Raw genomic sequence first — 26,192 nt, forward strand, 5'->3', positions numbered from 1 at the left:
CAAGTTGGAGGAGCTTAGCCTTCTAACTGGCAGCAATTGGATAAAAGCAATTATTCCTCTCCCTCTAATTAGGACTTTATTTTTCTTTTCTTTTTGTTGTATCATCCTAGAGGCGTGGATGATGGGTTGTGCTGTCAAATTTCGAGGTTGGGGGGCCTGTAGTTTTGTTGTTTTGTGGGTCGCCGTGATGCCATCACTCATTTATATATATAGATATACACGCACACACAGTTTATTACTAACATGAGTCCTTCCATGCCATGGACATTACAAATTATTACTAACATGACTCCATGGATATAAAATATATATGTCCCAAATGTATTATTTGGAAGTCTTATATACAGTCGACTTCGATGCCTCCCTGGCAGGTCTCCTGCCATTCCTTCACCCAAAAGTGTCGCACCAGAACCGGACGTGGCGGGGTGCGTTCGGAGCCCCCTGGCCTCTTTGCCCCCTGAGGGGGCGGGCCGTGGCGTGGGAGAGGCAGCTGCGTCGCTGCTTGGCGGCTTTGCCGTAAAGCGAGCCGGCCGCCGAGTGTCGCGCTGCTGCGTCCGCTGAGGAGAGGAGGCAGAGCGACAGAGGCGGAGGAGGAGCGGAGCGCGGCCGGAGAGAAAGACGGGCGGGCAGGCCGCCCGCCGCGGAGGGAGGGAAGGAAGGAAGGAAAGGAGGCAGGCCTGGGCTCGGGCCTAGGCCTCGCGGGAGGCCCGGCTGCGCTACCTCCGGTGAGTAGGCCCGGAGAAGGCCGCTGGCCCCGGGCATGGCTGCAAACGGAGGCCGGGGCTTGTGGGGGGAGGCTAGGCCCGGCCCGGCCCGGCCCGGAGGGCCTTCGTAGGGGGAGAAAGGTACGCAGAGCTACGCGGAGAGAAGGGGATGCTATTACGTTATAAAGATCTAGATATATCTGGGCGGAGATTGTGGCTCTGAAAGAGATCTCTAGAGCGATATCTATATCGCATTATAATAGATATAGGTCTGTAGATGTGTATATACAGTAAAGTCTCGCTTATCCAACATTTTTTGACAGAAAAAGTAGTTCAATACGAAAGAATGCTATGTAGTAATTACTGTATTTACGAATTTAGCACCAAAATATCACGATGTCTTGAAAACATTGACCACAAAAATGGCTTGGATAATCCAGAAGCTTGGATAAGCGAGTCTTGGATAAGTGAGACTCTACTGTATATATATTGTGATTCTGAAAGATGTATAGATGTATATATAGATATGGAGGGAGATTGTGGCTCTAAAAGAAATATCTATATCACATTTTATTATATAGATATATAGAGGAAGATTGTGGCTCTGAAAGATACCTATCTATAGATCACATTTTTATTATATGTCTATGTGTATATATCGCACATATAATTTGGGAGAAATATACTTGGAGAAAGGATCCTTCCTGGAGCAGTTGACAAGTCCCTATTTTTTATTATATTGCTATATATTTATATCTTTATATCTTTGTGTTATATACACATTTTATTTTGGAGGAAACATATTTGTAATAATTGAATAAATGTATTACACTCAATTGATCAGACAAAATGTGGAAGAATGGTCCTGCCTGGAGCAGTTGGCAAGTCTCTACTTTTTATGTTTTATGTATGTGTGTGTGTATGTTTGTGTGTATATATATATATATATATATAGAGAGAGAGAGAGAGAGAGAGATCACATTTTATTTGTGGGGAAATATACTTGGAGGAAGGATCCTTCCTGAAGCAGCTGACAACTCACTACATTTCATTATATAGCTATCTCTCTCTCTCTCTCTCTCTCTCTCTCTATATATATATATATATATATATATACACACACACACACACACACAGATATAGCTATATTACATTTTATTTGGGGGAAAACATATATGTGAAGAAGGTTCCTGCCTGGAGCAGCTCACAAGTCCCTACATTTTATGTAATATATGTGTGTGTGTGTCACATTTTGAGGGGGAAACATATATGGAAGGACAGTCCTGCTCCGAGGAGCTTACAGTTGTCTCAGCCCCATTTGTAAATATGAGTAATTTGTAAGTTGACCTGTATATTAAAAGAAGATACTGCTTGATGCAGTTTTAAAAAGGGAGTCAAACTATCATAATATGGGGGAATAGAACACATCCCGATGTAAAGGTCTTCCGCAACATATTTCTAAGGGTTCCTTCTTCCCATTTACTGTCCTGTGAAATCTCTGGTTGTGAAGGTTTAGTCGTGCACAGCCGTGTTATTTTTTCTATAGATGTGTGCATTGTTGACTTTATTCCTTTTTTCCTCCCAAGACTGAGGATCCAGGCAGTTTGCTGATTAAAGTGACTATATATGCGTATGCGTGGACATAGTATCGACAGAGGGAGATAGGAGGGAAAGGGAGTCTTTTTGTTGAAGATTCTTTGTAGTGTCAAAATCCAGTCATCAAATGCTTCCTTTTGTGGCCCCTTTCTCCATCCTGCTCCCCCTTGTTGAAAACCTGTAACAGGATCTTTATTAAAATAACCAAATACTTCAGATGTTAGGATTCCGTGTTCCTCTATCATTATTTACTCACGTCTCTTTATAGGTTGGGGTGGGGAACAACAAGATGGAGCAACAAATAGACTTATAACACAACTAAAAGCACAAACCCTGTTAAAACTGTGCCACCAGCTAAAAGAACATCCAAAATGCCATAATTTACACACTCTTATTTTAAAATTTAATTTGGATAAGGCTACAGGAAGAGCCTGGTTTTTTAATGTTGTTTTAAATGCAGATGTTGCATCCCTTGGTCGAAATAGTACCTTCTGCAGCAGATGTGAGGTCCTGTGCTCCAACTGTCTTGCTCCTAGACCAGCTGTATTTTCTAAGGTGTTCTTAAAATGCATATTGGCATAGAGAACATGGCAGTGTTTCTGTCCCAGGTGTGAGATCAGTGGTCCTGAGGTTAGGATTGTATTCTTCAGGTAGAGCAGTGGTTCTCAACCTGTGGGTCCCCAGGTGTTTTGGCCTACAACTCCCAGAAATCCCAGCCAGTTTGCCAAAACATCTGAGGACCCACAGGTTGAGAACCACTGAGGTAGAGTCTCATCTGGCATGCTGTTGAAGAGCCCAAGAGAGGTCCAATCTAGCTCAAGGCCTAGGCCAACTTCGACTCTCCCTCCAGGTGTTTTGGACTGCAACTCCCAGAATTCCTAACAGCCTACTGTAGGAAGGGCCGAAGTTGGCTCAGGCCTGGCCTAGCTGGTCCAAGCTTTGGAGTTGGGGAGCCTCTCCTGTTCTTTGTCAGTTGAAGCCCAGTTCCAGGTTCCATGCGGTTCTGATCCCGATCAACGGCATGTTGTCTGTTCCTTCTCCTCTTCATGCTGCAGGAACCCCCCAGTGAATGCTCTTTGGGGGTCTGAGCAAGGGCTGTCATTTTTGACATATGAGTGGAAGGTGAAGACCATCCTGTTTGTCTGCATCTGAAGCCAGTCTTGTTGGATCATTCCTGCATTGGCACATCCGTTTTGTCAGCTGGGAGTGAGCGAGGCTGAATCTGGGGGGCAACTGAGAGGCTGGTGAGAACCCCAGTCCCAGCATAGATGAAGCCATACCGTCCAAGAAGCGGGGGATCAGGGAAGGTTCTCAGCTTCATCTCAGCTGCCTTTGGAGAAGATGAATGGACATAGTATCTACAGAGAGAGATGGGCGGGAAAGGGAGTGGTTTCAGAACATCTTCGCTGGCTCCTCATACATTTCTGGGCCAACTTGAGGATTACTACCTGCTCACTTCTGTGTTGGTCTCTCATTCTGTGAGAAGAACTAGGGAAAGGTTTCTTGAGAGAGGATCCATGACCGAAATCGGGTTGATGTTGACCAAGAGTTGACCTTTCTATGTCAAATTCTTCCCAAAACCCATCCACCCACCATGGCCTTGGATTCCATTTCCTGCTGCTGCTGTGTGCCTCCCATAGTGCTTTTGTGCCTTCCTTGGAGGCTGAGAGAGAGTGACTTGCCCCAATCTCCCCAGTGGGTTTCCATGGCATCCCTTGTCTCCTGGAGTCCCAGCCCAACCTTCAAGACACCCTCAATCTTGGTCGTAAAATGGTTCAATTTGCTTTTCTATTCAGGACTCTTTCATTCTGCCCGCTGCTCTTCGGTGTTGCTTAGGTGTCCATCTCTCTTCCCTGTTTCTGAGATGTTTTCTCATTGTGTTTTTAAGCATGTCCCTGCCCCTTTAACATTGCAGTCTTCCAAGCTGCTTTGCAAATAGTTTATTGATCATTCCGGGAGAAAGATATCAAATGTAAAGGTAAACAGAAACCCCAGATTGGAGCAGAATGGTGGGTCTGGAGTTGAAGCTGCTGGCTTTGTTGCTTGGAGGAAAAGAAGGTGAACACAGCATTTCAAACTCCCTTAGCAGAATGCTTCTCTGTGGCCCTGAGTTGTCTCCCTGTGGCATCCTGGTTCCTTAGCGAAGCCCCTTCTTTGCATTACAGATCCAGGATCTCCCTTTGCTGTCTTCCGGTGCGTAGAATAAGAAATAGGGAAGGGAAATAGCAGGGTGGCCATAGACATCCTCACTTTGGGGAAACTCCACACCAAGCGTCCCCTGTTCGCCTGTCTCCCGAAGCCTGGGCCTCCTGGAATTAGGTTCGCTGAGAGGGCATTTCCAGCTAGTTAATAAGCCATTCCCCGTGATCTCCCTTTTTTTGTGTTTGTGCAAAAGTGCTGAGCCATAAAGATACCATTTGCTGTAATGAGCTGTTGACATGAAGCTCTGTCTTCCTTTCACATTTGGGACCGATGGGCCTACGTTTCCCTTTTTCTGCTGCTTTGCGCCTTCAGCCCTCCTATCCCAGTTTCCCCCAATCGGGAGCTTTGCGATCCTTTGCTTCCTCTGATCTTGCCAAAGACATTATTTGCGGAGGGAGAAAAGAATGGTTAAACCTGACACATCCTGCCAGGGCTTTAGAAAGTGAAGGTGAACTATTTGCATTTTTGGGACCGAATTGCTCATGGAACGAGGCTTTTGCATGCCCCTCTCAGATTCATAATAATTATAATAATAATAATACCTGCCTCTCCTTGCAGCTTGAAGCAGGGTACTGCAGGAGCGTTGCTCTTCCATGCAAGAGAGATCTCAAAAGGTAGAAGGAGAGGGTTATGCAAAAGGAGAGGGTTCTGGTGGAATCCCCTTCTTTGGAGGGTTTTAATCAGACCCGCCTTCTCCCGCCTTTGTTGAAGCCATTCCCAATTCTTGGAAGAGAATGCACCCAGCTTCATCCCGCAAATCATTCTTCCCTGTGGTTTCAGCAAGTTGCCGAGAAAGTATCCTGGGTTGGCAATGGCTGAAACTCAGATTGGTCCTGGGATTTTAGAATTCCCTGGATAATAAATGGCTCAGAGGTGCCACTTCCACTAGTCGGGAGCAGTTTGGGTTGGTTACTGTATGTCAGAACTAGCTTGAAGGCACACAACAAAAGCTGCTTTGGCTCCCAGTCTTGGTGAGAAAGCAGGGCATAAATAAAGTTAACAATAACCACAGCTTGTGGTCCACTAAGACTCCTAGGTCTCTTCCGCATGAATTGTTTTCAAACTATGTACCTGTGTATTTCACATATTTCTGCCTAAGCGTGGTACCCTACATTTCTTTCTGTTTAGGTTCACTTTGCTGTTTTGGGGCCTTGTGGTCTCTTGCAAGACTAGCAACTTTTGGCGTCTCCCTGGCCACTCGTGTTTGTGCTCCGACTCTATGGTTCATACAACTCTTGGTGTGCCTTGTGTCTGCGTGGCTCTCTGTGCTGCCGGTGTTCACCCTCTCTTTTGCCTGTCTCTCCCCCCCCCCCCCCTTTCAGGGCTCCCTGTCCTTCCATGTCTCGATGGAGCCCTCGCTGTGACCTCGCCTACCCCCCGGACGCGGATATGAAGAGTGACGCTTCCTCTGACGCCGCCGCCAAGAGCCAGGAGAGCCTGAAGGGGGTCCTCTTGAACCCTCCTCCTCCTCCTCCTCCGGCGCCCGCCATCGAGGAGCCTGGCAAAAGCTTCCCCAAAGAAGAAGAAGAAGAGAAAGCGGTGGGGATGATTGCCAGCAAAGGGGGGGATGACTTCTCTCACCTCTGCGGCAGCGGTGGAGACTCTCAGAAGGAGAAGGAAGCCAATGGAGGTCGCCCAGAGGAGCAGGAGCAGGCGGAGGAGGCCCTCGTCGTGCGGAAGAAGCGCAAAAGCCAGCAGGCCGGACCCTCCTTTGCCCAGAGCTGCGGTGGCAGTGGCGGTGGCAAAGAAGAACCCCGTGTCTTGGGCCTGAGGCCGCGCCTGGAGATGCCGAGCGAAGACAACGAGTCCTCCTTCAGCGAGTGCGTCTCCTCGCCCTCCTCCAGCCTGCACTTTGGGGATTCGGACACGGTCAGCTCCGACGAGGACAAGGAGGCCTCCTCCGCTGCCGCCGCCGCCTCTGCCGCTCCCCCCGTGAGGCACCCCAGGGCCGCCCTGAGCGCCTCCAGCAGGACTCCTGGCTCCCGGCCACAGAAGTGGCCGCGGACCGAGGCCGAGGGCGTGCCGGGGCTGCTCATGAAGAGGCCCTGCTTCCACAGCAGCGCAGGCGGCACCGGCACCGGCGGAGGGGGCTCTCTGCGGAGGCTGCCCTGCCGGAAGCGCTTCGTGAAGAGCAGCTCCTCGCAGCGGACGCAGAACCAGAAGGAGCGCATCCTGATGCAGCGCAAGAAGCGGGAGGTCCTGGCCCGGAGGAAGTACGCCTTGCTGCCCAGCTCCAGCAGCTCCAGCGAGAACGACCTCAGCAGCGAGTCCTCCTCCAGCTCTTCCTCCGACGGGGAGGAGGACATCTTCGTCTCGGCCGGGGAAAGCCACCCGAGCAGCGCGGCTGTTCCCGCAGGTGAAGGAAGAAGGGCCTCTGCAAGGGAAGGATGGGAGGGGGGGGGGGTCAACTTGGGCCTTCCCTCCAGGTGTTTTGGACTCCAACTCACACAACAGCGGGTAGGAATTGTGGGAGTTAAAGTCCAAAACACCTGAAGGGAGGGCCGAAGTTGGCCCAGGCCTGCATTAGGCAGCCTGAAAAGGTGGCAAAGAGGGCATTTGGGAGCAAAAATACTGTTGTTGTGGGGTTTTTGTTTGTGGAAAAGCCATTTCTTTATCATTCTTTATCATTTCCTGATCCCGCAAGGCCCTCCAGGGAGGCTGGACAAGGCTGCAGGCGGCTCTTTGTCTATCCCTGCTGCATTTATTATTATTATTATTTTATTATGACACAGCAAACAAGATAGATATGCTGGATTTCATATCCCAAAATCACAAGTCGAACACTTCCCAAGTGTCTAGGACTGTGTGATGTATTTTCGGATGATGCGCGCAGATCCCAGCAGGGTGGCCTTTTGCAGTTGGCAGATCATAATTTTGTCAATGTCTGTTGTTTCCAAATGCCTGCTGAGATCTTTTGGCACGGCACCCAGTATGCCAATCACTTATTATTATTATTATTATTATTATTATTATTATTATTTATAAGGACTACTTGCCACAAGGACCAAAGACTTACCTGAACATGTTACTGGATCAGTATTTACTATTAACAATCCTTACTGCACCAAAACACCAGCCTGGCACCATTGAAGTGGCCTGCAGTGTTTGTCTGGCGCCACGCACCTTCCACAGTTGTTGCAGTGCTGCTGTTTTGAATTATGTTTCCCCATCGCCCATAAGCTTGCCTCCACTTTGAACTATATGTGTTTAATGTGCTCCACGTACCGCCAGTCCCCTTTGGCCTGTTTCCTAATGTGCATTTACTGTCCCTCGGTCCGTGCAGGGAGCATCGACGAAGACGTTGTGGTGATCGAGGCCTCCTCCACCCCGCAAGTCACCGCCAACGAAGAAATCAACGTTACCTCAACGGACAGCGAAGTCGAGATCGTCACCGTCGGAGAGAGTTACCGGTGAGTCCCTTCCGCTTGTTTCCCCAGATCGTGAGAGGCCTCTGCTTTGCGAGTCATAAAAGGCCGTGCCTGGCCTGCAGTTACGTTCCCCGGAGTTTTACAAGCGCCCCGTAATACATCCCTGTTGCACAGTCAGTTTCGCCTCACAGTCCCATTTTACAGGGTTTCCAGAAGGGCTCTGCCCTGTGCCTCAGGCAAAGCAACGGCTCCTCCTGTCATTGGGGAGGAATGTAAACATTGGGCAGCGGCCGGGCATCGGTTCTCCTCTTGCCTTTTGTCCGACTCAGCCTCGCCATCTAGCCTTGTTCGTGCCTTATTAAAATCATGTGTACTACTGAAGCTGAACACTCACCTTTTTGACTAAATTAGATTTGTGTAATACGATAATCTTAGTGCTGAGCCAAAGCCAAAGGGAAAGCTGTTTCAGGGATGTCATCTCACATTTAATGGCCATGGCTCAATGCTATGGGATGCTGGGATTTGTAGTTTGGTGAGGCAGAGAAGGTGCCTCCATTTATGGGTCAGGAATGGCACCCCAGGTTACCAAAGGGAGGTTGCACGTTGGGATGAGGTGTGGATTGAAGCTACGGCCGCCCCTCTGCCTTCCAGGTCCCGCTCCTCCCTGGGCCACTCGCGCTCCCACTGGGGCCACGGCTCCGGTCCCCACGCCTCTCGGCCGCAGGAGCCGCGCAGCCGCAGCAGCCGGGTCTCCACCGTCATCCAGCCGCTGAGGCAGAGCGCCGCAGAAGTGGTGGACCTCACCGTGGACGAGGACGGTAGGTGGCGGCAGCAGCAGCCCCTTGACCTTAGTCAGAAAGCTCCAATCTGGTAATAATAAAATAATAATAAAACTATTTCTAGACCGCCTTCTTTCCCCGAAAGGGCTCAGGGCAGTTTACAGACACAAACCAAAAATGTAAACATTCAATGCCTCAAATGACTGCACCAGCTCTCTGTCTGTCTATATGAGAATATTTCTTAAGTGTAACACCAGCTGTTTGTGTGCGTGTCTATATATAAGCTTTGGATAGCATAGGGAAGGGTTAAAGCCCCTGTGGTGTTTGCATTGCTGTTTGTGTCCCTGTCCCAAAGATTTCACCCCTGAAAGAATTGCATTTTGGGAAATGGCTTGTTGTGGGAACAAGGATTGGGGATAAAGCTTCAGTGGAGGGGACCCCTTTCCCCCAGGATAATAAGAACTCTTCCAGGAGTGGATTTCCATTCTCACAGGTGGATTTCTCTCACTTCCTGTTGCCACTTCCATTCTTAACTAGGAGTCGTTTCTAAGTCGGATGTTTCTAACTTGCGGGCGGAGTACATATGGCCTTTGGTGAGACAGTCACTGGATGACCAGCCTCAGTTGGCATTATAACTCTATCCTGAATTTTATTAGGTCCCTTTTATTCTGGTATTTTAACTGATGATGTTATTTTTATATTGCTGCTGCAGTCCGTCCCCCCCACCAATGAAGTCGACTGAATTGTACTTGGTGGTTGATTGATTTACTGCTGTATTAACTCTTGTTATATTGTCTTACTGTGTTTTTTTTTTAAATTTGTATATTGTTCAATGTATTTATGCTGTTGTCTTTGTAATTGTGCTAGTTGGGCCTTGCCCCATGTGAGCCACCCCGAGTCGCCATGGGGAGATGGTGGTGGGGTATAAATAAAGTTTTATTATTATTATTATATGAAAGGGAAGGCGCGCGTGCCAGGCGATGCCCAGAAGCGTGCTGCCGCTAACCGGACCCCTTGCTTTGCAGAGCCGACCCTGGTGCCGACCACCTCGTCTCGAGGAGAGCCCCAGCCGGGCAGTGCGGCCTCCGAGGGCGGTCCCAGCGCCATCGCCATCGCCGCCCCAGAGCCGGCCTCTGAGGCAGGGGCTTCCGGCGTCTCCAGCGGCCGGCCCTCCGCGGCCTCCGCGCCCATCGTCGTCCTCAGCAACAGCGGGAATCCGGCCGGAGGTATGGCGGGGAGCCCCTTCTCCCAGGGTGGGCTTGATCTTGATGTTGGTTGAGGGGACGGAGGGACCCCGGCAGGTGGTTTGGTTCCCGTCCCCTTGATCAGGTCGTGTAAGTGTTATTTATTGCTATAATTGTATTATTTTACTTTGCTTAATCATGTGTTATTATGTTGCTATGTAATGTTTGTGTTGTTTTTATGATTGGAAACCGCCCTGAGTCCCATCCGGGAGATAGGGCGGTATATAAATAAAGTTTTATTATTTATTATATTATTATTGGAATGGTTAAACAGGGGCAGGGGGAGAGAGAGAGAGGAGGGGTCAGTGTGAGTTTGGGTGGCTATCGGTCCACTTCTACGGACAGACACCTCTTGGCCTTCTTCCCCTCCGCAGATGAGGCCCGGGGTCACCCCTCGGGAGGCGTGGCCCTGGAGGCGGCCCCCCCGGCCTTGCCCCGGCTGCCCTCCTGCTGCCCCCAGCACTCCCCCTGCGCGGGCGGCATGGGCGGCCCCTCCTCCTCCTCGGCGCAGCACCTCCACGCCCTGGGCCACGCTGCTGCGGCGCACGGGGCTTGCTTCCCGCCGCACAGCCACCACTTCCACCACCACCACCACCACGGGCCCCACATCCCGCTCTCCCCCTCCGCCTCCTTCGGCGAGACCGGATGCCCCGGGGAGAGGCCTGCTGCGCACGGCGTGGCCCCCAGCAGCACCACCAGCGCCGCCACCGCCTCTGCGGGAAACGCCTTCCACGACCAGGCAAGTGGTGGGACTCCCACGCTCACGCCCAGGCATTTGGGGAAGGGTAAGAAGGGGCTGTGAGATTTAAAGGCCATGTTGAATGTATTTGTTGTCATTTAATCTGTTTTTATTATATACTATCTTGCGTTCCTGGCCTTGCTTGGGCTCTTTGAAAAATGTGTTGTTGAAGGCTTTCATGGCCGGGCTCATAGGATTGTTGTATGTCTTTTGGGCTGTGTGGCCATGTTCCAGAAGCATTCTCTCCTGATGTTTCACCCACATCTATGGCAGGCATCCTCGGAGGTTGTGAGGCATGGATAAACTAGGCAAGGAAGATGTTTTGTCGAAGGCTTTCATGGCCAGGATCACAGGGTTGTTGTATGTCTTTCGGGCTGTGTGGCCATGTTCCAGAAGTATTCTCTCCTGATGTTTCGCCCACATCTATGGCAGGCATTCTCAGAGATTGTGTCAGGAGAGAATACTTCTGGGACATGGCCACACAGCCCGAAAGACATACAACAACTCTTTGAAAAAGTCAGTGTTTTAATTGTCCAAAATGCATCAGGTTCTGGGTGAACTAGAACTGACATCATGCCAGTAATAATACCATAGAATAATAGATTTGGAAGGTACCCCAAGGGTCATCCAGTCCAACCTCCTGCCAGGCAGTAAGACACCCACCATAGTATCCCTGGCAGGTGGCTTAGAAATTCTCCAGAGAAGGACTTCTAAGCAGAGTATTCCATTGCTTTACAGTCAGGAAGTCCTTCTTAGTTTTGTTTTTCCGTATCGGGAGCGACTTGAGAAATTGCAAGTCACTTCTGGACTGAAAGAATTGGCCATCTGCAAGGATGTTGCCCAGATATTTTACTATCCTGTGGGAGGCTTCTCTCACATCCCTTAAAGCTGGAGCTGACAAACAGGAGCTCACCCCACTCCCTGGATTTGGACCGGGTTTAACCCATTGCGCCTCCGGGGGCTCCGTCCTTCCTAATGTTGAGGCGGGGTCTCTTTTCCTGCAGTTTTGTGTCCCCTCCTCCAGAGCCACAGAAAACAAGCCTTGCCCCTTTCTCCCCAGTGGGACCTCCTTTCCAATATGTGGTGGTGGTGGTGGTGACGTCGATGGCCAGGTGTCTTCCTCAGGCCTCTTCTCACGCCGGACCTTCTCTCTCCCGGTCTCTCTCCCTCAGCAGGCCTTGCCGGTGGACCTGAGCAGCAACGGGCTCCGGGGCCACGGGGGCGGCTCCTTCCACGGGGCCTCGGCCTTCGACCCCTGCTGCCCCGGCGCCTCCTCCTCCCGCACCGCCCTCTACGCGCACCAGCCGCCCGCGCAGACCTTGGCCCTGGTCGACAGCTATGGTGCCAGCTTGGTGGCCCAGCCCCCGCCGCCCCCTCCGCCGCCCCCGGCCGCGCTCTCCTCCTGCCGGCACTACATGCACTCGCCTTGTGAGTGGGGCCGGGAGGGGCACCAGGGGCAGACAGGCATGGGGGGGGGGCTCATGGATGCAGGCATTGGGCGGTCCTCCCACACCTTTGGGACTGCCTGGTCCTCACGGCTGAGGGTCCAGTCACCGGGAGGGCCAAAGTCTGCCCATGCTGCTCTAAGGCAAGGGGTAGATGGATGTGATGATGATGATGATGATGGTGATCTGTGCCTCTCGGTCGAGAGGAGGACAAAAGCGATGGCGATTGTGATGACGTCCCTTCTTTCTCTTCCGCCCTGCAGACGCCTCCCTGTCGCGGCCCCTGCACCACCAAGGGCCGCCCTGCCCCCACTCCCACGGCAACCCCCCTCCCCCGCCGGCAGCCCCAGCGCCCCCTCCCCCGGCGCCCCCCTCCCCCCGCCTCCCCCGCCGATGGACTACGTGATCCCGCACCCGGTGCACCCCTTCCACCCCGCCCTCTCCTCCTCCTCCTCCTCCTCCTCCTCTTCCTCCTCCTCTGCGCACCCAGCGGCCCCCCCCTCCGCCGCCCCCCTCCGCACCTGCTGGCCAACCCCACTGCCGCCCCCCTCCTCCTCCTCCTCCTCGGCCGCCGCCCCACTGCCGCAGCCCCTCCCCTCGGCGCACCAGCCCCTGGGCCACCACATGCCCCCCGCCACGGCCCCCGCCGCCCAGCGCCTGCACCCCCACGAGGTCATCCAGCGCATGGAGGTCCAGCGGAGGAGGATGATGCAGCACCCCACGTGAGTCGCGCCAAGGGGGCGGTGGCCCTTGAGGGCCTGGGGGTGCACGGGCCCCCCCGCTGCAGAGTGCCGTCTCCCATGCCTGTGTGTCTCCCTCTTCCCCCGCTGCAGGCGAGCCCACGAGCGGCCCCCCGCCCCACCCGCACCGGATGCACCCCAACTACGGCCACGGGCACCACATCCACGTGCCGCAGACCATGTCTTCGCACCCGCGGCAGGCGCCAGAGCGGTCCGCCTGGTCAGTCAGCCCTCAGAAGGGCCTCTTGTTTTACAGTTCGACTTTTTGGGCTCATAATAATGAGTTATATGCTCAGCAGAAATCCATAATATGCGGTACACATTGCATTATTTGGCGATATAGATCCAGCCAGATACATGAGAACATAAACTCCCTGAAAATAAGACCTCACCAGAATGTATGTTCATCATATGCTCATTATAATTCTATTCTGAATGTTATTAGGTTCCTTTCATCGGGGTATTTTAATCTAATGATTTTATTTTATATTGCTGCTATCGCCCCCCCCCCCCCCCACACACACTTTTGAAGTTGAATGAATGGCATTGGTGGTTATTTGATATTATTACTGTTGTATAAACCTTTGTTTTAACTTCTGTTTTATCATCTTCTTGTGTTTTAAACTGTGTATATTGTTAATGTATTTGCGCTATTACTTTTGTAACATTGTGAGCTGCCCCGTGTCCCCACGGGGAGATGGTGGCGGGGTATAAATAAAGATTATTATTATTATTATTATTATTATTATTATTATTATTATTATTATTATTATTATTATATAAGCCAGATCTGGGCCAACTTCAGCCCTCCCTCCAAGAGTTTTGGACTTCAGCTCCCACAATTCCTAGCAGCCGGTGGAGGGCTGAAGTTAGCCCAGGCCCTCCCAACAGATGGCTGTCCAGCTTCTACTTAATACTGTAGTAGTAGTAGTAGTAATAATAGTAATAGCAGTAGTAGTACTAGAAACATAGAATCCTAGACTTGGAGGAAACCGCAAAGGGCCATCTAGTCCAACCCTCTTCTGCCAGGTAGGGAAAGCACAATCAAAACCCTCCCAACAGATGGCCATCCAGCTCCTACTTAATAATAGTAATAATAATAATAATAACAACATCATCCGAAAATACATCACATAGTCCTAAATGCTTGGGAAGTGTTCGACTTGTGATTTTGTGATATGAAATCCAGCATATCTATCTTGTTTGCTGTGTCATACAATAAAATAAAAACAGCTCCTACTTAATAATAGTAATAATAATAATAATAACAACAACAACATAGAATTATTGACTTAGAAGAGAGACCCCCGGGGCCATCCACCAGCCCAACCACTGTTCTTCTATGCAGGGGAAGCCCCACCAAAGCTCTCCTGACAGATGGCCGTCCAGCTCCTACGTAATAATAATAATAGAATCATAGAATGACAGACTTGGAGAGAGACCTCCGGGGCCATCCACCAGCCCAACCCCCATTCTAGGCAGGAGAAGTCCTACCAAAGCCCTCCCGACAGATGGCCACCCGACCCTTTCTTTGAAGTTGCTCTGCTGAGCAGGGAGCCATTTCTGATGTCGGCCTGTCGGCCTGCTGCCTCTCTCTTTGCAGGGAACTGGGCCTCGAAGGGGTGGCGGCCGCGACGTATCCTCCGGGGCCCCTGCACCCGCACCTGGCGCACTACCACCCGCCGCCCCGGCTGCACCACCTCCAGATCGGGGCCCTGCCCCTCATGGTGAGTCCGCTCTGCCGCCTCCGGGTGCGGAACCACGGGACGAGCCGCCCGGTCTGCCTTTTGACTCTTTCTCTGTCTTTCGCCAGGTGCCGGACATGGCGGGCTATCCCCACATCCGCTACATCTCCTCGGGGCTGGACGGGACATCCTTCCGGGGACCCTTCCGGGGCAATTTCGAGGTGGGTGGGGGACCAGGGCTCCGAGATCGAGCGAGGGGAAATGCGTGGAGGTGTGTTTGGGGGTAATGCTTGTCCTCCTCCTCTTACTCGGCTGCAGGAATTAATTCACCTCGAAGAGCGTTTAGGGAACGTGAACCGCGGCGCGTCCCAAGGAACCATCGAGCGGTGCACGTACCCCCACAAGTACAAAAAGGTAAGCACCGCCCTTGGAAACGCTCCACGTTGCCTTTGGATCAGTATGCCCAAATACCAGGTGTTTTGGACTCCCAACTCCCACTATTCCTGACAGCCTCAGGCCTTTTCCTTTTGCCCTGCAGCCTTCTCAGTTCCCTTGTGAAACTGGAGTTTTCCCGAGAAGCCAGATTAGGTTTGAGAACGGAGGGAGTGAAGAATAGACTTAAGCGGCGGAGGGGCAAAAGGAAAGGGCCTGAGGCTGTCAGGAATGGTGGGAGTTGGGAGTCCAAAACACCCAGAGAGCCCTCTTTTTAATAATATTTTTAAATAGCTGCAAAGCTTTGGTCAGTGGATTAATTGTGTTCTTAGAATTATGGGCGTCGTGGGTGGCTTGGAGGGTTTGTTGACCCCCTTTGAGGGTTCGTTGTGATGTACATCAATGCTGTTGTTGTTGTTGTTGTTGTTGTTGTGATGGAAGCGCTGTAATTGTGCCTAACGAAACCCGCTCCCGTTCCGCCTGCCAATAACGTCATCTCTGCTAACAAGGTAACCCCTGATTGGTTCTCACAGAGGAAACTCCACTGCAAGCAAGATGGGGAGGAAGGGACCGAGGAGGACACCGAGGAAAAGTGCACCATCTGCTTGTCTATATTAGAGGAAGGAGAAGATGTCAGGTAATCGTCATCATCCTCATCATCCAGAAGCTTGGATTAGCGATTATCTTGGACAATAAGGAGGGATTAAGGAAAAGCCTATTAAACATCAAATTAGGTTATGATTTTACAAATTAAGCACCAAAACATCATGTTATACAACAAATTTGACAGAAAAAGTAGTTCAATACGAAAGAATGCTATGTTGTAATTACTGTATTTATGAATTAGGCACCAAAATATCACGATGTATTGAAAACATTGACTACAAAAATGGCTTGGATAATCCAGAACCTTGGATAAGCGAGTCTTGGATAAGTGAGACTCTACTGTATTATTATGAATCAATGTGTTTCTATGTCTTCTCATTCTTCGGATCTTTTCCTCTCTCTCCAGGCGCCTGCCCTGCATGCACCTCTTCCACCAGGTCTGCGTGGACCAGTGGCTGATCACCAACAAGAAGTGCCCCATCTGCAGAGTGGACATTGAGGCCCAGCTGCCCAGCGAGAGCTGACCCCTCCTTGGGCCCCGAGACCCCCGGCTTCCCCCCCATTTCCCCCCATAAGAGCCCTCTCCTCCTCCTCCTCCTCCTCCTCCTCGGCGCTGCAGACAACCAAAGATGATGGCATTTTGAACCCGCTCCGAATCTCCGAACCCCCTTTTGTCTGCTCTGTGGCATCCCTTGACGAAACGCTTCCGTGTATTTATATATATACATACATTATATATAGATATATATATAAAAAGAAGGCTTTTCCTTTCTGGTTTATTACCTTTTTTTTTTGGTTCCTATTTCCCCCTTGGTAATTATTTTTTGCATGGTTTAAAAGAGAGGGAAAAAAGACAACAATGCATTTCTTTGCACACGTTCCACGGGCTTCGTCGTGACTTCCTCCTCCTCCTCCTTCCAGAACTTGCAGGCAAGAGTTTTTTAAATCTGATTTTAGGAAAGCGAATAGGATTGTTGTGTGGTCCTTTGATCTGATTTCTTCATTCCCCCACCCCCTAATTTTTATTTTTATTACTATTGTTAATTATTACTGATCGCCATCGCCTAGTATAGTTTGACTCCTTTTCCTGACTAACCTCCAGAGAGCCCTTAATTTAATCAAGTCTTTTTTTAAAATTAGTTTATTAAATGTATGATAAAAGATGAACTTTTAAGGGAGACGATCAAAAAAATAAAAAGAGGATCGGAATATGATGGTGTTTTGAAAGACATTCTTTCATTGGGAAAAATAAAATACAAATCAAAGGCTGCTGTATAAGTATAACTCGCATTGGGCAAAACAAAAGAACAAACAAACCCACTTTGCTCCTCCGTCCGTCACCCTTGCGGATATCGACCCCTTGGTTTCCGGACGGCCGACCCATCATCATCACCGTCATCATCACCCACAAAAATGCATATTTTTATGTTCTTAAAACTTCTCAGCACAATGCAGATATATTTGAATGTCAATATTAAAAAAAGGAAAACATTGAAGACTGCTGTCTGATTGTGTGTGTGTCCCATCGGGATTGGTCTCGTAATGTTTTGCTGCTCTAACGCACACTCAAATATTTGAATTTCGACTAAGTCGGGGTTGTAGATATATATGTGTGTGTGTATGTGTGTGTGTGTGTGTATGCACAGATTGAATAATATGTTTGTATTAAAGTTTATATCTAGCTTAGTAGATCTGCCTTTAAAACTGCCCCTCATAGGATCCCTCCAAACAAAGCTTGCAGCCAACTACATGCGTTCGTTCCTATGACTTTTTATTGACGGCGATGGAGAAGGAAACAGATAAAGTGGCATGCAGAAGGGGAGCGAGGAACGGCTTCCCCCTTGGGATAGTGCAGAAGTGGAAGTACCTGGCCCCCAAAAAGGCTCCCCAAAAGCGGCCTTCGCGGCTACAAACAGCGGGCGGGCGCTGCGTACATTCATCCATACCGTTAAGCGGGCACTGCCCGTGTCTTGGTCGAAGCAGGCAGTGCTCTCCAGCCACAGATACAGCCACACAAAGCAAACATGGACCAGCCACATTGACCCCGCAGCCTCAGGAGACGGCCTCCTTCCCGCCCTTGGCTGCAGGGCCTTTCCTTGTCGGAATGCAAAAGGAGATTCCCGCAAAGTCTTTGAAACCGAAGGAAGGAAGGAAGGCCTACGTTTCTAAGGCAGGCAGCAGCCAAAGGTGCTCCGGCGGTGGCGGCAATGTGCGCCGAATGCCGTTGTGTCGCGACAAGGTCACCGGAGCAACGAAAGGCACTTGGAAGAAGGCACAAGCCGTCTCTCGCCCAAAATCCTCCTCGAGAGCACCTGGCCGTTTCCAAATTCAAAACAAGGCAAATAGAATGGAATGGAATGGAAAACACGCTCCTCTTCCTTTGCGAGAATTCTTTTTTTAAAAAAGCGTTAAATAAAATAAATAACAATTCCTTGGTTTGGGCTTTTTGAGGCATACGGTGGGCTTTGGCTTCTTGGAGAAGGAGCGGAGACATTCGAAGGGTACGAGGCCCTGCCACCACCGCCCGGGAGTCCCATCGCAAGGCCCACCTGCCCACCCGCGAGCGAGCAAGAGGCCTCTCCTCCTCCTCCTCCTCCCGCCGCCGGGTCACAGCTTGGCCACGTAATTGTTGGGGAAGAGGCCCTGCTTCCCTCGCAGCCGCCCGGTCCACCACCCGGAAGGATCTGGAAAGGAACGGAGGGGAGCCGGGGTGAGCAGGAAGCCCTCCCATGTTTGTTTATCTTTTGCTTCCTGTTTGTTTTGAGAGGACTCCTGTGTGCATCCTACACCTGTACTTGTGGCACGGCAACACAGCAGCAGCCGGTGGAGGGGGAGGAGGAGGAGGAGGAGGCCTTACCTTCCTTGACGATGTCGATGACGTCGTTGGCGTTGAAGCTGAGCTCGTCCGTGTCCTGCGCGTCGTAGGCGTAGAGCGCCCGGCACTGTGGGCCCTGGGGCTTGGGCTTGGGCTTGGGCTGCGGCTTCGGACGGCCTCCCGCCGGAGGGGGCCGGCTGGTGGTCTGCCTTCGCGCCCTGCGGTACAAACAGAAAGGAGTTAAACGAAGCCTCTGCCTAGACATGTGGGCCGAGAAAACCTCCCGCAATCCCGATAAGGATACAGGGAGGCATTGGTTGCCATTGGTAGAGCTCATATTATCTGTCACTGAGCTGTGTTGTATTATGGATTCACCAGTTGTGAAGGACACTGTTCAGCTATGATGATTGTAGGGAGTTTACTACCTGGTGTTTATGTCCATGCCTGGTTTATGCCTGGAAACATCTGGAGAGGTTCCAGCAGGTGGCGCTGTGCATGGCCTGCCTTGCAAGAGGGAAGGAAGCCTTCACCTGAAATCTTTGCGACTACAGCGCCCAGCGTCCCCTGCCTTGCAGGGCCCATTGCAGAGCAGATGGGCCTCCCGATCCAATCTCAATGCCACCCCTATTGGCGTTCAGCCTAGATTTCATACACACACATATAGATATATATAAGAAGAGCAGATACAGCCCCAGAAGCAGATGAAAGACCCTCTCCACCCCAACGGCCACTGTTTTCCCTTCAAAGGATGCCAAGAACACGCAGGCAGGGCTCCACTAGAGTTCGGAAGGACAGCTTGTCCAATGGAGGAGGCGGGTGCGGACTCACCCTGCAGCGCCCTGCTCTGGCACCCGGAGGAAGTCGAGGCTGTTGGGCGGCTGGGAGGCCTGGCCGGGACCCCCGGAGACCTGCGGCAAAGGCGGCCGGGACATCGGGGTGTAGAGGCTGCGCTGGCTGGAGCGCTGTGGTGCCGGGACCTGGATCAGGCCGTTCTGGTGGAGGCCTGCGAAGGAGGACAAGGCTGAGGCAGAGGAAGGCACGGCTCCTCACGCCTTCTCAGCCGTCTGATGCGGGGCCATGGGCCAACTTCGGCCCTCCCTCCAGGGGTTTGGACTTCAACTCATTTCCAGAACTTTGCTGGACCTGCTATATAGTAACAGCAGACTCGGGAGCTTGGAGCTGCCGTATTCTAACTTCAGAAGATGCCAGTCTTCTTCGGAAGACACAAGGCTCCAACAGCATCCCGGCCATCGCTGCGAACAAGATCTCTAACAGACAAGGCTGGACTTTTGCCACCAGAAAGGAAATCTGGCCACTGACCGGGAGGTGGTGGCGCTGCCCTGGTGGGATAGTTGTGGCCTTGCTGCGTCCGGGTGGGATATCCCCGGCTTTGGTTGGCGTTCCTTCTGGTGGGACCTGCGAGGCAACACAGAGGGGGACACGCTCAGGCGCGGGGTCTCGTGGCCACCCTTCCTCCTCCCCCTCCCCCTCCCCCTCCCCCTCCTCGTCCAGGGCGGGATCCGGATACGTACGGGCGTTCTTGGGGAGTCCGGGCCCGATGCTGACCTGCAGCACCTTGTTGCTGGGCTTGAGGACGGCCACGTCTCCTTGGCCCTGGCTGAACTGCACCTGCCGGGAGCCGCCGGCCTTCCAGGGGCCCCAGGTCTCCTTCTTCAGCTTCACCTCCAGCCTGGCAACAAGGGAAAGGAAGGGACGTCAGTCAAGAAGCAAGCAAGCCTTTGCATCCTGTCTGTGACTTGTGCATTGGCCAGCACGTTTGGGCCGTTGTGGTTGGTATGCTCTTCCTCAGGTCAATCCAAGCCGTGCCCGGCCAGGCACCAGTTCTTCTGAGACGCCTTCAGGGAGCCACAGGTAAGGCCGGCAGCCTGTTTCAGGCCACAAGGGACCCTTTGGAGCCACTCACGTGTTGCTGAACTTCAGTGGCAGCCTCCGGTAGGTCCTCTCCTCGTAGCGCTTGGCCAGGAGGCTCAGGAACTCCGTCTTGAAGACCGATTCGAGGAGGCTGTCGTACTCCTGCTCGTGCAAGACAAAGAAGTCGTCCTGCATTGTACTAAGGAAGGAAGGAAGGAAGGAAGGAAGGTTGGTTGAGTGTGAGGAACCTTTGTGAGTGCTTGCGATGAAGCCGCCACTCACGGACACAAGTGAAGGCGAAGAGGATGCGTCTGAGCTACTGCAGATCACTCACAAAAGGTCCTTGGAAATCATTCTTGGCTGCCTAGTTTCTACAGCTCAGGAAAAGCTACTAATGAGAATCATGCTCCCAAAAGTCTTGCATCCCTTTGACTTCCCCCCTCTCTTTCAAGCTCCATGAGACTTCCCTACAGTTCTCATTATCATTCCTTCCTTATCCGTTCCATTATCAGGGAAGCCTGCAGGTGTGCAGGTGCTGTACCTCCCTCTCTCTGCCCTCGGCACTGGCAAGGTTGGCCTCGGCTGCAAATCTCAGTAAGAGCGGGTGGGCTCCATGGCCGTGCTGCCCCCAGAGAGGGGCTCAGTGGAGAGGCGGCTGACCTTAGGGACACGAAGAGGACCTTCTCCACCTCGACCTGCCGCTTCAGCACCTCCTTCACCAGGCCTTTGTCCGGGCCCTGCTTCACCTTTTCGCGCCCGATCAGGTAGACGCATTTTGGGGAGAGGATGAGGTCGCGCTTGATGCCCTGAAACGGAAAGGGGTCTTTGGGGTGAGGGGCAAAACGGCCCCAAACTTCTCTCATCTCTAAGCTCTTGGATGAGAAGACAAAACAAGGAGGGGCTTGGCCTCCATAAAGGGCGGCCAAGATGAATTGACACCCAAAGTTATGGAAGGCACATACGTTCCCTCCCATCACTGTCCATTGGGAAGTTCTCCCCCCATGTCTGGAGGGCCCCCCATGTTGATACGACCCTCCCATCCGCTCCCCATTGTACCTTAAACCTCCTGTCGTATTTGATGACCGTGTCGGCAAATTCAACCTTTTCGCGTTTGCCCAGGAACTGGCGCAGCTCTGGCCGGTCCTCCATCCCGATGTAGTCGCCCACAAAGTTCCGGTTGATGCTGTTCCGCCGCCTCTCCTTCTTGTTCAGCAACAGATCGGAGGCTGCGAAGGCCAACACGGGACACAGGGTTTGTTCCTTTCATCCTTCCGTGCCCACCAAGGCCTGCTCAGCTCCGCTGGAGTGGGTTAGGAGGCTGCATGCAAAGCCTGCCAGTTGCCCATCCAGCAGAGAGTCACCTGTGATGCCAAGGCCTACCTTCTTCCCTCATTTGCACGTATTTCTTCCTGGCCACGTATTTCCGCCATGCTTTCTGGATCGCCCGCGCATAGCCATCGTACTTCCGTTCGCGCATCTCCTCCAGCAAAAAGAGCTGCGACCAAGAAAAGAGGGAAAGCACCGCAATGGAGAAAGAGAGGAAGGGAGGACGGACGGACGGACGGACATCAAAGTGACCTCAGTTTGAAAAGGCAACACAACTTGGCTGAGATCTTATACTGAGATTGTGCAGCACTGACAGCCATTCATGGAGTTCTGCACTGACCGTGCAACACAATCCTTGCGTAGACACGGCATAACGGAGCCGAGAGCACTGATCTGCCCCATCAAAAGGAGCAGAAATGGGGAGCCCACGAACAGAAGGCGTCCCTGTGGGTTTCCGCCCCGTGAGTGGCGTCCCTTGCCTGCTTGGTGCAGTCCCTGAATCTGCGGCCGTTAACCGATTCCAACTCCCTTACCAAGTAATTAACCGACCTTCCCACGCTCTCGGCCTCGTCATTCCTTAATGTTTTTGCCAGAGGAAGGAGCTGGCAGCCCAAAGTGCTGGCGTTGGCAGATCCCACTAATTGAAGGCTGACTCCCGTAATTAAGACTTGCGGCGGATGCTTCCCGCAACCCAGAGGACACCAGCGCTCTTCTCCTCCCCCAAAAGTAAAATCCTAATGACTTCCAAAAGGAAAATCTGACCTTGCAGAACGGAATGTGCCGATACCGCCTGGTGCCACCTGCACCGTTCCTAGCCCTGTGTTTCGGAGCCACGGGAGCCACAGACACACACACGCACCCCGGCCCTCGGTACTCACGGACTCTGGGGCTTTGATGAAGACCTTGGTTCTTCCCAGCTGGAACTGGTCGGGGTCCATGTTGACGGAATGGAGCAGGTGGAGCACCCCTTGCTTCTCGTCCCCTTTCCAGGAGGGCCAGGTGGCCTTGGTCAGGATGGCGTACCTTCCGGGAGGAGGAGAGAGCGGACGGACGGAAGGAAGGAAGGAAGGAAGGAAGGAAGGAAGGAAGGAAGGAAGGGAAGGGGCTCAGGCGTGGTGTGCGGTCGGGGCCTGAATAATCTGAGCAGGCGCCTGACACTGCCTGATCCGGGAAGCTAAGCAGGGGCTAGGATCTGGGTGGGAGGCCTCGGAGGAATCGAACGCTCTGCAGGCAGCACTGCAGAGAAGGAACCGGCAAAAGCGCTTCATGGGGCCGCCGTAAGTGCACAGGTGACTTGGAGGTGCATTCACACACACACCCTTCTCTATGTTGGGAATAGCAGAGGAAGGAAAAATCCCTTTTTGGGACTAACGCTCCTGCATTCGCCCAGGTCACAGCGGCTGGAAGAGGGCGGACCTTGGCCAATTTCCTTCTGAGCTCACTTCCTTTTCATATACTCAGTTTACTGTTTACTAAAGTCATCCAGCACTTCCTTCATGCGGGGTATAAACAAACATAATAATAATAATAATAATAATAATAATAATAATAATAATGGGATCTGCAGCATCATCCGAAAATACATCACACAGTCTCCTAGACACTTGGGAAGTGTCCGACTTGTGATTTTGTGATACGAAATCCAGCATATCTATCTTGTTTGCTGTGTCATAAAATAATAATAATAACAATAATAATAATAATATACCTCTGGAGGAATTTCTTGAATGCGCGCCTGTAAGCGTAGCCGGCGCGCCGCACGCGGATGTTCTCTTTGAGCCCCAGGTATTCCACCTGGTGCTTGACCCTGAAGGAGAAAAGGATGGGAATTAAACACAGAACAGCCCACAACCTTCCGCAAAAGCCCATCAAGGGACCATTGAGGAAAGACTGGAGAAGAAGCAAGAGTTTATTTTGCAACGTTCCCATCCGATGTCTTTCTGGATCACCATGAATACCAAGTCTAAACAGGAGGGCGGTGCAGGCTGGGCATCTCTCTTCTCGGTAAGTAAAGTCTAGCACATTCCAGGATCAGGAAAGGGTGTTGCATCCCAAATGCAGAAATCAAAATCATGCTTTTTTTTCCCCAGACAGCAAGAAAAACAGCTTGCGATGCTGTGCCTGGCTTGACACGGACTGGTTTTGGCAAAGCATTAAGGGAGGAACAGGCGTGAACGTTGCATTATTCCAGATGTGAGCGGGAAGGGAAATGTACACCGAGGAGGAGGAGGAGGAGGAGGAGGAGGAGGAAGAGGAGGAGGAGGAGGAGGAGGAGGAGGAGGTCTGGAACGGAAGGCCCGGCTGGGCCTTTTAGGGGAGCCCCACCCCTGCCAACCCACACAACGGCACAACCCGGGAGGGTGGGGGGAAATGGCCAGTGGGAAACCATTGCTCCTCCCCTGCAATGTGCTTGGAGAGCAATGCAGAAGGAAGCCCTTCATCATCATCATCATCGTCGTCATTTGAGGAGGAGGCTGGACCCACATTACACCCTCAAACATATTCCTGGGTTATCCATGTCATTTCCACATTGGTTCTATCATAAAAACATGGGAAATGTTTATTAAACTGCAAAGGCTTTGTTTGTGCAGGACATCATGCTCTAGATTTTCAATGACTATCACATCATCAAGTCTCAACCAATTCAACCTAAGTCTGTGGCAGCCACAAAAACGAAGTTTCTGGGACATAACCATTGCTTTCCAAGTCAGTGCAGCACAATTAAACAGGAAATTGCACTTTCAAACCAGGAACAGAACCTTTTTTGCAGATGTTGTTGCGTAGTGCTATGAATCCGGAATGTGGGGAGGCAGAGAAGCATTCCGCAAAGGGCCCCGTGAGCCATTGAGTGCTTCCTTGACCCATAGATGCAATACCTGCTCTCCTCCCAGTCCCGGGGCTTCTTGGTCTCGTTCGGCTTGATGCAGCGGATATAATGCGGCGTGCATTTCATCAGCGTGCCCACAAGGTCATTGGCTTGTTTCTGGGAAAAGAGATGCACAAGGCCTTTAGATGCCATCGGGCCTGCTCTTTCCTCTGTGCGCCTTCCGCCCGGACTCTGCGCTCTTTTCAAGGAGAGAGGGATCCCAAGAGGAACCCATGGAGCTAATGCACCACCGAGCCACGTCTTCCTTGATGCGCAGGCGGGAGGAAGGCAGGCAGGCAGGCGCGGACCCGTAATGAGAGGCTCCTAAAAGCTTTCAGTGCCTTCCGGCCCAAGAGACGGCGCGTTCTGAAGGCAGGAGGGTTGGTGCAGGACTGCGGCTCTAAAGAGCGGGGTTCGAATTCCCTGCTCAGGAAAGGAAGCCTGCCTTGGGCACGTCACACTCTCTCAGCCTCAGGTGAAACCCCTCTGAGCAAGCCTGGCCAAGGAAACCCTCTGACTGGTCCCCTGTGGGGTGGGTTGCCACAAGCTGGAAACTACCCAAAGTCCCACAACAACAACAATGTTCCAGACATTAGAGAGAGACCAACAGGTCTCCCTTTTCCTGTGAATATTGCATATGGAGTCACAGAGAGGAAACGGGTCTATATTTGGAACATACAGGACTCTTGTTCTGATTTGCCTCCTTTGGGGAGCCTTTCTGAGCCCCGCAGATCTGCTCTGACAATGCCACGGAGCTAATCAAGTCAAGGAGCATGTTCCTACTACTACGGTGTCTAACATTATTCCTATGGCTGACCTTTCCATCCCAGAACCCACCTTGATTTTGCTCCCGGCTGTCGTCGGCCGGCCTTTCTTCTCGGCCTGGAGGCTCTCCGGAAACAGCGCCTTTATGAAAGGCCTAAGGGCAGCCAAGAGAGGATCGGATTTTATTATGGGGCTTCTTGTTTGTTGGCTCCCCCCCCCTCAAACGCCACCACTCACGTACAGTTCGCTGCTTTGCATGAGCTCAATGAGGTCCGTGAAGAGGACGTCTCGGTTCCTCTCGCAGAAGCCGTCCATGTCGTAAGACACCTGAGGATGGGAAGAAGGAAAATGCAAGGCAGGGGGGTTTCTTTTATGGCAGGGAATAAAATACTTATGTGCTCTCAAAGAAGGGGGGGGCAGCAAGTGGTTCTTGGTAAAAATAGCTGTGAGTTCCTCCTTTTGTTTTGGGCCTTGCCAGCCATCCCTGGGCTTTGGTATTGAACCTGATGCTGGAGCGCCTGGAAAAGGGCTCCCGTGGAGCCGCCCATCTGGACTCGAGTCTCGTGCGCCACCGGATTGAAGGCGCACCTCCACGCTCAAAACCCCGGAACCAAAAAATGCGTTTCCCGCCAGATTGGACCCCAATCTCCGTCTTGTCAAGGTCCAGGCTGGAAAAGGGGGCAGAGACCCCGCTGCTCACCTTCCCGGCGTAGTGGTGGATGATGAAGCCCTCGTTCCAGCTGTTGAAGTGCTCGTGGGTCCCGATCTGCATCTGGAGCTTCTGGAGCAGCGTCTGGTCGGCCCCCTCACCCACGGCGTGCATCGTGGCGCAGACGTCGTCCAGGATGCTCATGATGCCCGGCGGGTTCTGCGGGCGCCAGAGAGCGGGTCAAGGAGGGCCAGGAGGAAGGGCCTGTCCCTGCCTCCCTTTGAAAGGCAACCCCAGGCTGCCTATAGGCTGTTGGGAATGGCGGGAGTGGGAGTCCAAAACACCGGGAGGAGGGCCCA

At 52.1% G+C, this 26,192-nt stretch overlaps 3 protein-coding genes across 5 annotated transcripts in view; 1 reads left to right on the forward strand and 2 right to left on the reverse strand.

Annotated features, from left to right (window-relative positions):
• adam10 (ADAM metallopeptidase domain 10) overlaps positions 1 to 12,545 on the reverse strand; it is a 66,504-nt gene extending 53,959 nt beyond the window's left edge. Inside the window, exon 1 of the mRNA XM_062963301.1 lies at positions 12,524 to 12,545. The gene's annotated coding sequence lies outside the window, so the exon portion shown is untranslated. The remainder of the gene's footprint in view (positions 1 to 12,523) is intronic.
• On the forward strand, positions 468 to 17,036 carry rnf111 (ring finger protein 111). The gene is given in 16 exon segments (XM_062963294.1): positions 468 to 725; positions 5,825 to 6,858; positions 7,786 to 7,912; positions 8,522 to 8,688; positions 9,675 to 9,875; positions 10,268 to 10,632; positions 11,805 to 12,060; positions 12,341 to 12,441; positions 12,444 to 12,799; positions 12,911 to 12,926; positions 12,928 to 13,037; positions 14,421 to 14,544; positions 14,631 to 14,723; positions 14,821 to 14,916; positions 15,444 to 15,571; positions 15,947 to 17,036. Coding segments are annotated over 15 exon segments (3,276 nt in total). The 5' UTR covers positions 468 to 725; positions 5,825 to 5,840; the 3' UTR covers positions 16,065 to 17,036.
• Positions 17,037 to 17,915: 879 nt separating this feature from the next.
• myo1e (myosin IE) overlaps positions 17,916 to 26,192 on the reverse strand; it is a 33,612-nt gene continuing 25,335 nt past the window's right edge. For all 3 annotated transcript variants that reach the window (XM_062963298.1, XM_008121575.2, XM_062963299.1), the window contains 15 exons: positions 25,885 to 26,052; positions 25,426 to 25,511; positions 25,257 to 25,338; positions 24,430 to 24,536; positions 23,262 to 23,360; positions 22,432 to 22,576; positions 21,608 to 21,722; positions 21,284 to 21,453; positions 20,888 to 21,033; positions 20,280 to 20,426; positions 19,888 to 20,045; positions 19,676 to 19,771; positions 19,184 to 19,358; positions 18,398 to 18,573; positions 17,916 to 18,224 (listed from right to left, as the gene is read on the reverse strand). In XM_062963298.1, the coding sequence (XP_062819368.1) occupies positions 18,148 to 18,224; positions 18,398 to 18,573; positions 19,184 to 19,358; positions 19,676 to 19,771; positions 19,888 to 20,045; positions 20,280 to 20,426; positions 20,888 to 21,033; positions 21,284 to 21,453; positions 21,608 to 21,722; positions 22,432 to 22,576; positions 23,262 to 23,360; positions 24,430 to 24,536; positions 25,257 to 25,338; positions 25,426 to 25,511; positions 25,885 to 26,052 (1,947 nt within the window). In that variant the 3' untranslated portion in view covers positions 17,916 to 18,147. The remainder of the gene's footprint in view (positions 18,225 to 18,397; positions 18,574 to 19,183; positions 19,359 to 19,675; positions 19,772 to 19,887; positions 20,046 to 20,279; positions 20,427 to 20,887; positions 21,034 to 21,283; positions 21,454 to 21,607; positions 21,723 to 22,431; positions 22,577 to 23,261; positions 23,361 to 24,429; positions 24,537 to 25,256; positions 25,339 to 25,425; positions 25,512 to 25,884; positions 26,053 to 26,192) is intronic.

The sequence above is a fragment of the Anolis carolinensis genome, unplaced genomic scaffold (assembly GCF_035594765.1).
Source record: "Anolis carolinensis isolate JA03-04 unplaced genomic scaffold, rAnoCar3.1.pri scaffold_11, whole genome shotgun sequence".
In the NCBI taxonomy this organism is placed as follows: Eukaryota; Metazoa; Chordata; class Lepidosauria; order Squamata; family Dactyloidae; genus Anolis; species Anolis carolinensis.